This window comes from Cynocephalus volans, chromosome 10 (genome assembly GCF_027409185.1).
Source record: "Cynocephalus volans isolate mCynVol1 chromosome 10, mCynVol1.pri, whole genome shotgun sequence".
Lineage (NCBI taxonomy): Eukaryota > Metazoa > Chordata > Mammalia > Dermoptera > Cynocephalidae > Cynocephalus > Cynocephalus volans.
Genome location: NC_084469.1, coordinates 131,835,277 through 131,849,530, shown reverse-complemented (window position 1 = coordinate 131,849,530; position 14,254 = coordinate 131,835,277). Strand labels below are relative to the sequence as shown.

The 14,254-nt window shown below is 50.8% G+C and overlaps 1 protein-coding gene across 5 annotated transcripts in view; it reads left to right on the top strand.

Annotated features, from left to right (window-relative positions):
* Positions 1 to 13,607, top strand: part of DUS2 (dihydrouridine synthase 2) — a 43,749-nt gene extending 30,142 nt beyond the window's left edge. For all 5 annotated transcript variants that reach the window (XM_063111693.1, XM_063111691.1, XM_063111694.1 and 2 more), the window contains 10 exons: positions 499 to 546; positions 3,552 to 3,617; positions 3,801 to 3,871; positions 5,953 to 6,039; positions 7,315 to 7,483; positions 9,605 to 9,726; positions 10,367 to 10,516; positions 11,656 to 11,743; positions 12,800 to 12,873; positions 13,098 to 13,607. In XM_063111693.1, coding sequence (XP_062967763.1) covers positions 499 to 546; positions 3,552 to 3,617; positions 3,801 to 3,871; positions 5,953 to 6,039; positions 7,315 to 7,483; positions 9,605 to 9,726; positions 10,367 to 10,516; positions 11,656 to 11,743; positions 12,800 to 12,873; positions 13,098 to 13,302 — 1,080 coding nt within the window. In that variant the 3' untranslated portion in view covers positions 13,303 to 13,607. The remainder of the gene's footprint in view (positions 1 to 498; positions 547 to 3,551; positions 3,618 to 3,800; positions 3,872 to 5,952; positions 6,040 to 7,314; positions 7,484 to 9,604; positions 9,727 to 10,366; positions 10,517 to 11,655; positions 11,744 to 12,799; positions 12,874 to 13,097) is intronic.
* The last annotated feature ends 647 nt before the right edge of the window (positions 13,608 to 14,254 follow it).

Here is a 14,254-nt window from a genome sequence, read left to right as displayed (position 1 = left end):
GGCAGAGGAGAATGGCCTGAACAAGTTTTGCAGGTTGTAAGCTTCTCAGGGACTTTGGTGGTGGTGGTGGTACCAAAGCAAGTGTTGGGTATGATAGGAGGAAGGTGCATTGATCTTATTTCAAAGGGAGAATGATTTATTGTTTTTTGAGGGCTTGGGAGATAGTGGGGCTTAGTTTATTAAAACACTGAGACCTGGGTAGGGAGTGGGCAGTCTTGAAAAGTACATTTTGTAGAGCCCACTTCTAGATAGATTATGGGTTTTGCCAAGGGAATCAGAGTGATGACTTTTAGAATTCATCAAATTCCAGTCCCTGATATTGTGGGCATGGAAGCTGCTGCTTTCCTACTTGGTTAGGAGAAGTGTCAATTGCCATTGGGCCTTGGTCCCTTGGAGGCAGGTGTTGGGTGGTGCCAAGTTGCCACACTGAGTTGCTGTACTATGGAGAGGGGCCATCCTTCCCAACTGTAGGAAGACCCTTTGTGTGCTTCTCTTTAGGGAGGAATGGGAGCTGCTCTGTTATCAGACCCTGACAAGATCGAGAAGGTAAGTCCTGCATGGGTGAGAGTAAGGGTCCTCAAACATGGCTATGAACTAGAGTTGCCCAGAACACCTCCCTCCCCCTACCCCAGATTTACTGAAGTCCACCCAGTCTCTTTAGCTGGGGCCTGGCAATCTTTCAAAAGGCTTCCCAGTGATTTTGACATGCAACCAGGTTTGGGAACCCCTGAGCCAGTGTAAAGCAGCCTTGGAGTTCCTGAAAGGCCCAGAGCTAGGGACATGTCAGCTGAGAGCCAGGGGGCCCTGAGGACTCGGAGAAAGCCTTCTCCATTTTGCCTCCCTCCTTTCTGCGATGATCATGAGAGCAGAGGCCAGGCTGTCTGGTGAGGATAGGCTCAGAGGCTGCATTTGTTTGTATGTGTCAGGGGTGGGGTGGGGTGGATTGGCCTCTCCCATGGGGCTTGATGAGAGCAGCAGTGGGTCCCCTGCTTACACCAGCCCTTTGAGAGCAGAACAGGCCAGGGTCATATGAGGCAAGCTGAAGTTAGTCTCCCTCTGTTCCTCTTCCCTTGGTGACTCTGCAGGCCAAATTAGTGAGGTCCTGGGGACAGGTTGGCATTTGCTATCCAGTGTTGTGGGCTGTCAGGGCATGTGGGGGTGACATTGTCTGCCACACCATATATACCTTTTACTTTCCTCTCCCGGTCCACCAGCTCTTGCCTTGTTGCTCCTCTTAACTCCTTTGTTTTCCTCTTCATTCTCCATCCCCACTTCCCTGTCTGGACTGTAAGCTACATGGTGTCTCCAACAGGCTAGAGCCACTTGGGACTCAGGCACCAAGTAAATGCTGCCATCATTTGTGCTGACTGCTGGGTAAGCAGCTCAACCCTGTGTATTATTCCAGTCCGGCTGTGTCTGGATGAATATAGAAAGACCTCTGCGTTTGTTGGCTAGGTGCCTTCTCATTTTTCCCATGTGCAACCACATGGGATAATGTATCTGTGATGTGCCTATAATGTATCCTTTTCATTTGTAGGTAGTTTCCTTTTCAAAGTATATTTCAGTATATATTTCATTTGTTCTCCAAACCCCTTGAAGTAGACAGGGCAGGCATTTAAAAAAAAAATCTCCATTTGATCAAGAATGATAAAAGTAAAGCAGAGAGATAAAAATAATTTGCTCAAGATCATGCAGCAAACCAGTGGCAGACAGAGCCAGATCTAGAGCCATAGTCTTGTGACTCCTAACCCAGCATCAGTTATTACCTCTTGATGGCATCTCAGGTTAAAGGTGCCTAGGTATAGTTTGTAAGTGTCTAACCACAGTTCAGTAGGCTGATGGAATGGAAGTGGACAACTGTGGATGTCAAACTCATTGCCACACTTAGGACAGGGGGGCTCTAAAGGGTGTTGTAGGTCATGACATGTGCACACAGGTATTTTTGTTATTTTACAGTCTGGCTTTTCAGACCCATGCTGTTGGCTCTGTCTTCTCCACTGGCCCTCTTTGAATGAGGCAGATTTCATCCATGATGCAGCAGAGATACACTCCACTGCAGAAGTACTCATTCTGCTACTTCTCTGGTGAGGTAGTTGGATGGGCCTTGTCAAACTAGATGGCATTTGCCTCATGGAGGGGAGGTTGTAGGCTTCCACAACAAGGCTAGATGTGACTCAGGCATAGGGAGCTGGATTCAATTCAGGCTAAAACTGTGCTGGCTAGCTGGTGACCTCGGGGAGAGCTTTGAGGGTCCTTCCAGGCTTGGTCTTTTAGGTCCCTGGTTCCATCTGTGGGAGCATCTCAGGACTACCTGCAGAAATTTTGTCAAAATAAAGAGCTTCTTTGGGGTCATGAAACTATGGAAATGTATAGTGATGATGGTTGCAACAACATTGTGAATATAATTAATGCCACTGAATTGTCTACTTGGGGGACTGTTCCTTCCTGTCAGTCCCTGGTAGGGGTGCCTGGGCCAGCAGGCCCTGTCTTGCTCATGAACAGTCTACCTGTCTGATAGCTCAGACTCTTAGTCTGGTGTCTTCTGGAGTGGCCTGCCTCAGCCTGTCCTTGAAAGTCCACCTCTACTGGTTCTGGCAGCCCAGCTCTCTGCTGCCCCCACCTGTCTAGAATTGAGTCTGGCAGCAGATGCCTGGGTCTTCCATCTGCTCTGCTGGACAGAGATCCAGTTCTTGGAAGAGGGCTTTTGGGATCACCTTCTCTTTACCTTGCCTGGCCTGAAATTTTTGATGAGAGAAGAAAATAGCAATGCCACGGACATGCAGTGTCATCTATGCCTCTCTTGATCACTGTTTCTTGTGTAATCAAGTCTTGCTAACTCCCTGATACATTCCTGTATGACTTCTTGAACTTTGAAGTTCTTTGCAATTACTGTGCAATAAGCACTTTTCAATATGTTGTCTTTTCCTTTGCCAGTTTCATTCCTGTATATCTGACTCCCCTCAAGAAAGGGATGCATGAGAACAGGGCCCAGGCCATTAAAGGCCTTCCTCCTCCCTCACACTACAGGTCCTGGAAACATTCCCTTCACCGAGGGAAGAAGCTGTCAGTCATGAGTTCTTAACCAGGGCTTGGCTTCAGAAATATATTGAGGATGGAGTGTGTTGGGCAGAACCTTTTGAAAAGACATTCCTAAGCCCTGCCCCTAGAGACCCATTCAGGAAATAATGGGGTGGGATCCAAGAGTCTGTATTTCTTAAGCTCTCCAGGTAATTCTGATTTTTGCCCTGACAAAGAATCACTTCCACATAAGCATATGTGCAGATCCATTCACTCACTCATTCATTTGGTATATTTAACAAACATATGCACACCACTGTATGCCAGGCAGGGGCTGGCTGATGCTGGAGCTCTAGCGGAGAACAAAGGCAGACTTCTTGCCTCATGGAGCTTAAATGTATGTGCGCACAACAGGCACATAGATGAACTCATGTGCACACAAACTGCCCGTGCCACTGGAATGAATAGGTCTGTAGCAAGCAGTGTAGTGTTTTGTTCCATACGAGACAGGTGCTCTTGTGTTCTCTCTGCAGATCCTCAGCACTCTTGTTAAAGGGACATGCAGACCTGTGACCTGCAAAATTCGCATCCTGCCGTCGGTAAGGGTAGTGTGCTACATATGAAAGTCCGTTCTCTCTGGTGATGTTGGATTTAGGGGTGTGAATGATTTTTGAGGAGTTGAATAAGGTTTAGAGGAGGGGGTGGAGCTGAGTCCACTTTAGGAGCTAGCAGCTTCTCCCTCTGGGGCTTCAGTAACCACCCTGTGTGGTCTTCTTCCTCAGCTAGAAGACACCTTGAGCCTTGTGAAGCGGATAGAGAGGACTGGCATTGCTGCTATCGCAGTTCATGGGAGGTGAGTAGTTGCCTCTCTAGTAACTGACTGGCAGGGAGGTTCTCAGCCTCTCAGTGATCCTTCACCAGACCCCAGGTGACAACCAGTTCCTCTTCTGTATATTCACCTTTGCCTGGCTCTTTGACATCCTGTGAGTCCTGAGGGCAGTCAAACCCTGAATGGGCTTATATTTTTCCTTGTTTCATTCACTGAGCACCTAGTTGTGGTAGGCCCTGTGCCAAGCTTTAAAGACATAGAGAGACCAAGAGGAAGGAAAAACACTCCTACCTTCGGGATGTGTAAATGGTAGAGATTGAATTATTTGCCCAGAGTCACACCATGAAGTCATTAAATGGTGGAATTAGAACTCTGACCCTGAATCTTATTTTCTTTCCACTACATTGAGCAGTGTGGCTTTTCCCTTGAATGACCCCAGACAGATTGGTGTTCTTTGAAAGGCACTGCCTCTTTGGTCTTCCCTTGTTGGGACTGCCAGCTGTCTCAGTGACTACTTTAAACAATCCCTATAGCTGTAGCTAATGTGCTGTCTGTTGAGAGTTGAGGTGTTTCGAAAGGCTACCCTCAGTTTCCCAGTCAAACTTGCTCCAGTCAGTGTCTAGGATGTCCTTTTGTACAGAATCCCAGGTCAGTAGACTTGGGCCAGAGTGACCTCTCTTCTCTGAGTGATGTTCCTTTTGGGCTTATGGGTCTTGCAGGAACAGCCCAGACTGTTGCTTGTGTCTATTACAGTGTTTTCAGAGAAGGGAACCCAGAATTCCAACATGTAAAACAGAAAAGCAGAGCTGCTCATGTCGAAGCCAGGAGGGGGAGGTGAGAGGCCACATACATACACATATCTGAGGGTACTTCAAAAAGTTTGTGGAAAAATAGAATTGAAAGATAATACAGCTCTTTCCATGAACTTTTTGAAGTGCTCTTATGTTCTTCCCTAGGCAGCAGGCTTTGGACTCAGACTGCCTGGTTTCAAATCCCAGCTCTGCTGCTGATTAGCTGTGTCTCCTTGAGCAAATCACTTAGTGCCACTTTCCTCATTTGGAAATTAAGATAATTTCTGCTTTATAGGGTTGTGGTGAGGCTTTTATGGGATTGTGAATATAAATCCTAATCCTTGGCACAGTGCCTGGTATATAATGTTCTCTTAATAAAGGAAGCTGTTACTTCTACTAGTAGTTGGGAACACTAGGAAGACTGATTTGGGCAAGTTTAAGGAAAGACTTTCTGGCCATCAGTGTTGTTGAGAATGGGCTAAAACTGGCTGCTGGGGATGTAGGGAGATAGAGGCGGAGGCTGGGTTGACAGGGCTTTCTGAGGCCCTGTGGCCCTTGACCCTTTTGTTGAGGAAAATGTAGCAGAGAGGACACACGCAGACAACACCTGAGCAAGGGCTATCTGGTTGAGCTCCTCTTGTGCTTGTCTCTGAGCACCGCTCAGGTCAGGCCTGGCCTTAGCATCCCTGAGACTTGCTTACTTACATAGGAACTTCTTGAAGTTGACCTTGGAAGGAGGGTCCCAAACTTGTGTCCTGCCTCCCCTGTGGCTTGTCCCCTGGCTGCTCTGAGTGTGGGTCCTACCTTGTGTCAGGTGCCTCTCCCAAGGGTCAGCTGTGCAACTTGGCCTCAGCATAGGCAGCTGTGTGGGAGTGGCTAGTCTGAGCAGTGGCAGCTGTTCCCAGTGCCTTGGGGAGGGCAGGACTAGGACAATAGGGGCAGCGTTCTTATGGCACTATCCCTCATCTCTGGCAGAGGCAAGGGAAAGCCAGGGAAAAGCAGTGTGACCTTGGGAGCTAGGCCATCCACATTGGCCCCCTGCAGCCATGCCTTACCTGCAGGTTCCCAAGAGCTAAGCTTGCCTTCTCAGCATGGACCTATGCTGCTCCTGCCCCTCATGACAAAGTTCTTCCCCAGAGGTCAGGGAGAGCCATCTCCTGCAGCCTGTCTTTGATGGCCACATGTCCTCCTGACTTTCCTGAGGTTCAGCGTTCAGTAGGGAGGACAGTAGGGTTTGGCTGAGGTAACTGTGTGAGTGGTGATGTGGCCTATGGCTCTCAGGCTTCAGCCCCATCTCTTTTCTTTGTCTCCAAGGAAGCGGGAGGAGCGGCCTCAGCACCCTGTCAGCTGTGAAGTCATCAAAGCCATTGCTGAAACCCTTTCCATTCCTGTCATAGCCAAGTAAGCCTCCCTTTGTCATCATTTACTTTTTTGTGCCCCACCTCATTCAGAAAGGACTTGAGCTGGCGTACAAAAAATAGAATGAGATAACATTAAAAAATGACTGCAAGGGAAAAGAAAAACAGAGTAGGATGAAAAGCAAAGTTGGGAATGAGGCTGAAAAGTGCCTGTCATGTAAGTCAGGTTGATCAGCCTCTGGTGAGAAGCTGATGCAAGTTTGCAGAGTGCAGAGCCCAGGGGAAGGTGATGTCACACCCAAAGTTAGGTGTGCAGGGTGTAGGGAGCTATATGTAGAGTCTCAAGCCAGAGCTCGTAGTGCTATGGCTCAGGGAGCATAAGGCAGGTCATAGAAGCCCAGATAAGCATTCTGGGCCACTCCAGGAGCAGGAACCTAGACTGGCAGGTGTGAAGTACTGATGATTAGCCCAAAGGCATAGTGTCCAGTTGCCACTGGGGAGCTGGGCTGTGTAGGCCAGCCACGTGTCCAGCTCAGCCTTGCACATTTGGGTGGCACAGAGCCTGAGGAAGCCTGGGAGGTTGGGAACAGGGAAGCCTTGACAAAAGGCACACCTGACTGGTGGGAGGGAGGAGCTAAGGGTGGTGGTGGTGGCCAGGCCCGGCCTTCCCAAGGGCAAGGAGTTTTAGGGATGGTTTGGAGAGAACAGGGATACTCAAGACCCTGGACCCTGTTGCTTCTAAGGGCCCCCCTCCTCCACATGGCATTTCTGGACTGAGGCTGCCGCCTGACTCTTGACGAAACAGATGAGGACAGAGCAGTGTCTGAGGGGGTCCTTGGAGCAGCAGGGTGGTGGGAGGGGACATTATGACCAAACTGGGCCTCCTTCCTTCCTCTCATGATCACCAGTGTGTCTGTTCCCTTCTCCAGGGTTTTGACACAGCCCTTAGTGGGCATACAGGTGGCTGCTCAGCTTTGAGGTTTTCTATGGCCCCAATACCCCTGTTATAGACCCATGTCTTCAGATGTGGGCTGGCTTTAGCCATTGTTTTGATGAGAGGGAAGACAGTAAAATTTCTGGAATACCCATTAAGTGCCAGGCACGATTCAGGCTACTTTACATATATTTTCTCACTCAGTGCTCCTAACTTCATAATGGGGTATGCATTATAATCTCCACTTTACCAAAGCTCTGATAGCTGAAGGGACTTGGCCAAAGCCAAACTGTTAATAAATGGCAGATCTGAGAGTTGCCTTTCTCTGAAAATGCTGGGAGGTTCCTTGATGGGGACACCCCTAACCCTCCTGTTGCTTTTCAGTGGAGGATCTCATGACCACATCCAACAGTATTTGGACATAGAGGACTTTCGACAAGCCACAGCAGCCTCTTCAGTGATGGTGGCCCGAGCGGCCATGTGGAACCCTTCTATCTTCCTCAAGGAGGGTCTGCGGCCCCTGGAGGAGGTCATGCAAACGTACATCAGATATGTACGTCTCAGGACTTTTTCAAAACGAACATTTCTCACTATTTGCCACATTCCTGCAGAGAGCACTTTGTGTGAGCCTTCTGCCGTCAGCAGCCCCTGCTGTTCCTCTCCTTTTTGGCTCTTGTAGTGAAGCTTTGGATCTCCCCAGCTGTAGTACAAAGAGAGGATGCTGGGGATGCGTGCTCCTACCATCTCCTAAAGCTTCCAAAGGCGTGGAGGTCATGGCAAGGACCTTCTGGATCCAGAATACTTTGGGGCCCCAAACACATGATATCTTTGTCTTTCTCTCTCACACCCCCCACATGTGTGTGTGCACATGGCAATGAGTTCTGTGTTGCTGAAGACATGCATGTCTGTAGGTTGGCACAGGAGTAGCCATAGCCAAAAGGAGCCATTGTAGCTGTTGTTCTTGGGGACAGATTATTGCCATAGAGACTTTTTATCTGATTTGACTGATGAGTCAAAGTCACTTCTAAAACTTTTCTATTGCAAATTCCCAGAATGCCTTAACCTGCGAGTTAGGGAGTAGCCTAACTTTAACCCTCTTCTTAGGGAATAGCTTTTTCTAAAGCAGTTTCTTTTCACTGGGAACTTGATCATAGTGCCAGGGGCCTTTCCCTACAAATGATCTTTTTGCCAAGTTCCCCTGTCCTGTCTCTTTGGCACAACCCCGGACCTCTGTGGGACTCTGATAAGGTGCACATCTATAGGCAAAGACAGAGAGTGGTCCTCAGATTCTTCAGTGATTTGGGCCTGAGCAGAGGGTGCAACTCTCTCCCAGAGCAGACTCCCTCCCTCTTCTCCAGTCCTAAGGCTCACAGTCACCTGGGACTGCCTGTGCCCTCTGCATGCCATGGCCATGCCTGGGAAGTTGTGGCTGTCATAGTATGTGAGTGTTCTATGGCTGCACAAGCTAGCGATAGTAGGAGGCCCTGTGGCCTGTGTTCAGAGCTAGAAACAGAGCCTCCCCTGTTCAGTGCCATAGCCCTTATGCAGCCCTCATCCCCTTGGTTCTGGTTGTCCTGTTGGGCAGGTTGGTGACCACCAGCTCTCCAGTGGTCTGGGTCAGGTAGAAGCAAGTGGGCTTGCCTAAGCCCAGGTCAGCTGTCCAGCTTTTCTGGCCAGCTGGCAGGTCTGTGGCAGAGAAGACATGTTCAGTAGTGCTGAGCTTGCTCACACTGTGAAAGGTGATGTTATCATTCCTACTCAGCCCGTCCCTTGGCAGCTCCTCAAGAGGGTGTGTTGTCACAGAGAAAGGGAGTAGCTTTCAAGCGTAGGCCAGCCTGCTTCTGGTCCAACCAGGTGCCTTCTGTCCCAAACAAGCTGAATCAAGGCTTTGCTACCAGCCAGGACTTACCCTGCTTTGTCCTTAGTGTAGCATGGCACCTTCCCAGGCACTGAAGACATAGGCCCAGGTGGAGATACTAGAACAGTGGAGGGGCAAGGGATGGGAGGGGGTTGTGGAGGCCTGGGACAGGCAACCTTCACCCACTGCTGCTCTCCTGCCCTGCCCCAGTTGGGTGGGCATCTGCTGGGTATCCCTGGTCAGTCATCTTGCCTCCTGAGCTTTCATTTCCTCATCTGTGGAGTGGTGGTAACAACTGCACCTCACACTTGTATAGATAACTGAAGTGACAACACGTGTGAACATGCTTGGTAAATGGTGCTGTGCTTTACTCACGTATGGGGAAGTTGGAAAGGCTATTCAAGATGTGGGAAGGGAAGGTGCCCACCCAGGTTATAAGGAATAGAAGAATCTCATCCCCATCCTGGGGCTGGACCTGCCATGCCAGAATTTGGTGTGTCCCTTCTCCTGGTACTCTGTGACAGTCTGTGGTGGCTGAAGCAGGATGTGGCTCCCTGCACTTCAGGACCTCAGGCAGGCTGTTCAGGAGAGTGTGTTCCTGACTGTGGGCCTCAGCAGTAACCTTCAAGCTTTGTACCACTAGCTGGAGGGGTAGATGGCTAGGGTGGAGGTGATTCTTCTTTTGGGGTCACATCGCCTTGGCTGCAAGAACACCTTTGATGCTCTTTTGGAGCCCCTTTCCCTGCCATCGGAGCATAGTTTATGCCTCAGGGCCTGACTGGGCAGCAGGCGACCTCATGCCAATTCTTCTCTTAGGCAGTGCAATATGACAACCACTACACGAACACCAAGTACTGCTTGTGCCAGATGCTGCGAGAACAATTGGAGTCGCCCCAGGGAAGGTTGCTCCATGCCGCCCAGTCTTCCCAGGAAATTTGGTAAGGGAGCAGCGGGCTATGCATCTGTCCTTGCAGATGTTGCCCAGGCTTGACTTTGAACCTTGCCAGAACCCTTCTCCTGCCCCTGACTTGTGGCATTGATTCTGAACCTACCCCACATAGTTTAACCAGCTTGCCATGGGTGTCTTGTGAGCTCAAGAAAGAGTATAACTCTAGCTCTGGGTGGTACCTCAATTTAGACTAGGCCCATGATAACTGCTTGTGACTGGGCAGGAAGAGGGGAACCACTCAATGGTCAGGGCTTTATCTTTTCCTCCCATGGGCCCAGATGAGGATGAGGCTATGCGTACCCCAGGTGCTTGATCAACATAGGTCAACTGGGGACACCCACTTGTGTGTTCTTCCTTGGAAGAGAGGCTGCAGGTGGTGGAACCTTTAGAACTTTTTTCACTCAGTCCAGCCTCCCTCCAGTGTCCACAGTCGGGTTCATATTCATTCTGTCTTCTAGTCCAGGTTGATCCCAGGGGTGAACAGGCAGCACCTTCTGATGACCAGGCCTTGATGGTGTTTTGACGTATGTGGTGGGAGAGTTTTGAAGTGGTGGGGCCCTGGGCTCCTGCAGTGCCCTGGATGTTGGCTCCACTGAGGTGCTTGCCCTGCTCTGCTTCTTCCTCCATAGTGAGGCCTTTGGCCTTGGTGCCTTCTATGAGGAGACCACACGGGAACTGGATGCCCGGCGAACAGAGCTTTTGACCAGGACTCCAGAGGAGGCCAGGGAACCAGCTCAAGATGACTCTGGTGTCATTAAGATGGCTGTCAAGTTTGACCGGTAGGTCTCCAGCTTCGTCTCAGCTTGGGCCTTAGGGTTTGACTGAACCAGCAAACTGGCTGCTATATGTGATTAACGTCAAGCTTAGGGACTACAGGTCTCCTTGGTTTGAACACTTGTTCTAAATTATCAGCATTTCAAAGAAAGTACTTCCAAGGAAGACAGCACTGTCATGGGTTGTCCCAAGGGTGACTGAACTCTAATTTTTCCTTGACACTTTTATCCCCCAACTCAGGGCAGGGGTACTTGTCTCCTTCTGTTCCTGAAAGTTTGTGCTTTTTCCCTGGTCCCGAGAAGCTAGCTGCTAGTTGCCTGCATGGAGCTCCCCAACAGTAGCAGGACACTAGCCCTCATTTGGCTCTGCAACCCCTGTCTACACCCACTGCCCCTGACCAACCCTGTGGTGTCATCTCTAGGCAGAAGTAGCCTCAGGCTGATTATTGCCTCAGATTGTGACTCAACTTCGAATGGTGCCCTTGTCCTCTGCCATTTGGTATCTGAACCTTTCTCTAGTTTCGAGGCTCAGACCAGGAGCCAGTCTTGTCTGGCAAGGGCTTAGGGATGGGATGGGAGGATAGCTGTTGGGAAGTCATATGCCAGGGAGAGCTGCCAGTGGGAAGGTGGAACATGGCCCCTCCCACCCTGTCACCCTGTCACAGACTAATTCTGAAACCAGAGTCCATTGTGTCCATGGCAGCAGCAGATCATCCTGATTCTTGGGAGATATGATTAGGGTGGGCGCTGAGCTAGATTCCTGAGACCATTGTATGGCCAACTCTGTTCCCCACTTCCGCCCACTCTCTCCTGATCTGGTCTTGAGAGGCAAACTGGACCTTCCTTCCTGACTGCTGAAGGCTGTTTTCCAGGCTGGAGCTCAGAGTGCTGGGAGTTCACTCCCTTCACTCCAGTTTCCTAAGCATGCCAAAGTCCATCTTACCTTTAGGTAGAACTCAGGCTGCAAACTGCTGGTTGGACAGGAATGGGAGCCCAGAGGGGTAGGTAAAGGAGCCTCAAGGCAGCAGCCTTGTGTCTCAGTTCCTGCAGTTCCTATCAGGCTATCAGGAACTGAGTAGGGGCCCTGCTGAGGGGGAGAGTAGTGATAGTGGGTGCACCCAGACTGCCTCCCCTCCTTTCCCCAGGAGAGTATACCCACGCCAGATCACCCCTAAGATGTGCCTGCTGGAGTGGTGCCGGAGGGAGAAGTTGGCACAGCCTGTGTATGAAACGGTGAGTTCCTGGCTGTGGCCTGCCCTGCAGCCAGCCATAGCATTCTCATGCTGGTGCCATCCCGCCAGCATACCCACAGCTTATATACTCAACTCCAGACTGCTTGGCTGGATCCTAGCCTTGTCCTCTATAGGCATGCAGAGGTTGGTGGTGGTTGGGTCAGTTGCAGATAGCCCCTCTCTTCTGAGAGTGGCCTATTGTCCAATTCTGGCAGACATGTCTTTAGAACAGTCCTCAGCCAGTGGGGTACAGAAACTTTGAGATAGTCTTGCTTCACTCCCTTTGGTCCCCTTGGTCATGCCTTTTTTAGGCCACTCTGCCTCTTCTAGACTGATCTTCAGCCTTCAGCCTTGCACCTTCTAGGCTTTGTGTCCCCCTCTGCCAGAGTGACTTTTCCAAAACAAATCTAACCTCTATCTCCCTTGCTCAAATTATCAGCTCCCCATTGCCTGTAGGATCAAGCCCCAGCACCTCAGCACAGAACAGGAGACCACCCACATGGCTTGCTGCTTCAGGTCTTATCCACTCAGCCTCCCTCCAGCCACATCACCTGGTCCCTCTGCCAGGTTTGCCCTCTCTGCTACCATCATTGTCCCCTCTTACTCCTTTGTCATCTGGAGAATTCCTCCACATTTTTGGGGACCTGGCCCATCCAGATGTCAGTAGGAGGAGGCTTCATAGTCATGTGCAGCCAAGAGCTCTGACGGCCCTTTGCTTAGGTCTGTGACAGAACTCTGGACACACTTGATGTCATTGTCTATTTGTGCATCTGCCTTTCTTCCCTGGAAGATGCACCAGGCACTTTTGCTTGGGAGGAACACATGAAGAGTAGCCTTTATTTGACTTGAGCTGGATTTACTTCCTTTTATTTGCCTTTGATTTGACCTTGTCTGATGGTGACTTCTGTCCCTCCCCTGGTCATTCCCTTCATGGGCCTGGCTGTGGGTGCCAGAGCATGAACCAAATGTCATTGGACAATTTGCGGCAGGTGGCCTCCAGGGCTTGTTCCTCTGGCTCCTGCGCAGCCACCCGTTTCCTTTGCTCTCTCTGCACCAGGTTCAACGCCCAGTAGATCGCCTGTTCTGTTCTGTTGTCACTGTTGCTGAGCAAAAGTACCAGTCCACTTTGTGGTAAGTTTCCTCATCAGAGGGCATGAGGCTTATGGTGGGTACCCTGAATCCAGCATTGGCCTAGGAGGGTTGGACAGATGGTGTGTGTGAGCATTAGTGTCTCTGGATGAACCCTTGCTCAGTTTTGTCAGAATCTCTGCCAAGGGTGTGTAGAGTCAGGCCTCCTAGCCTCTAATCCTACAAACTGCCCATGTGCCTTATTGCCCTGTGCCTTATCTGCGCAGGGACAAGTCCAAGAAACTGGCGGAGCAGGCTGCAGCCATCGTCTGTTTGCGGAGCCTGGGCCTCCCTGAGGGTCGGCTGGGTGAGGAGAGCCCCTCCTTGCACAAGCGCAAGTGGGAGTCCCCTCACCAAGACCCTGGGGAGCTGTGCAAGAAGCCCTTTGTGGCCTTGGGAAGCGGTAAAGAGAGCCCCCTGGGAGGCTGGTGACTATTGTCCCTGCCCTCTTTACCTGGCCCACCTATGGGCCTGGTCCTAAGGTGGCTGTGGGTGCCAGAGCATGAACTGAATGCCATTGGACAAGTTGCTGATGCTGCTTGGCAGGAGTTAGAGGTCCTGGCCTGGGCCATCAGCCTGGAGCACTGGCCCAGGGGTGCCCAGGGTGAGACCCATCTCCCTTGGTGGATCCTAGTGGCAGGGCCAAGTTCCCAGTGACCTCAGTATTTTCTTTGAAAACAGGAGCTTTTCAGGTGGCACCTCCCCAACCTGACATTGGAACAGTGCAATAAAGACACCCCCACCCTCACCCTTGTCTGGCTGCCTCTGCCTTGGGCATTTTTACACATGGACTTGTGTCCTGGCATAATTATTATGCTCCCACCCTCTGCAGAGCTGGAGTTTCCTAAAGCATATACTCTGCCCATCCTTGTGGGTCTGGTGGAGGTGGGGGATGGGGTATCCCCTTTCAGGTTCACTGGACTTGGGCTGAGCCAGTAAGCCCCAAGAAACCCATTTTACTGATGGTAACCTGAGGCACTGGGCATCAATTGACTTCTTGGTGAGAGATGATATGGAATCTGGGGGAGGGACTAGGATATCTAGTGCCCCAGTAAGTGACCAGTTGGGTGGGAGTGTTGATCTGACCCCCGAGTCTCTTTCAAGCCCGACAGCTGGCTGGAGCTCGGACCTGATGAGGTGCCTATTCTGGGCGGGGGAGCACTGGAGGCTGCTGATGACAGCAATTTGGGGCCCTTGTGATTGCCAGGTCATGCCACCCCCACCTCCTCCATCCCACTTGGGGCGGAAGGAAGTGGTAGATTTTCTTTAATTTCCTCCTGGCAGTGAAAAGCAAACAAACGGCTACCACATCTCATGGGGCCTCCCCCGCTTACTGGGAGGGACATTCTGACCAAAGGTCCCTACCCTGCCCCACCTCTGCTTC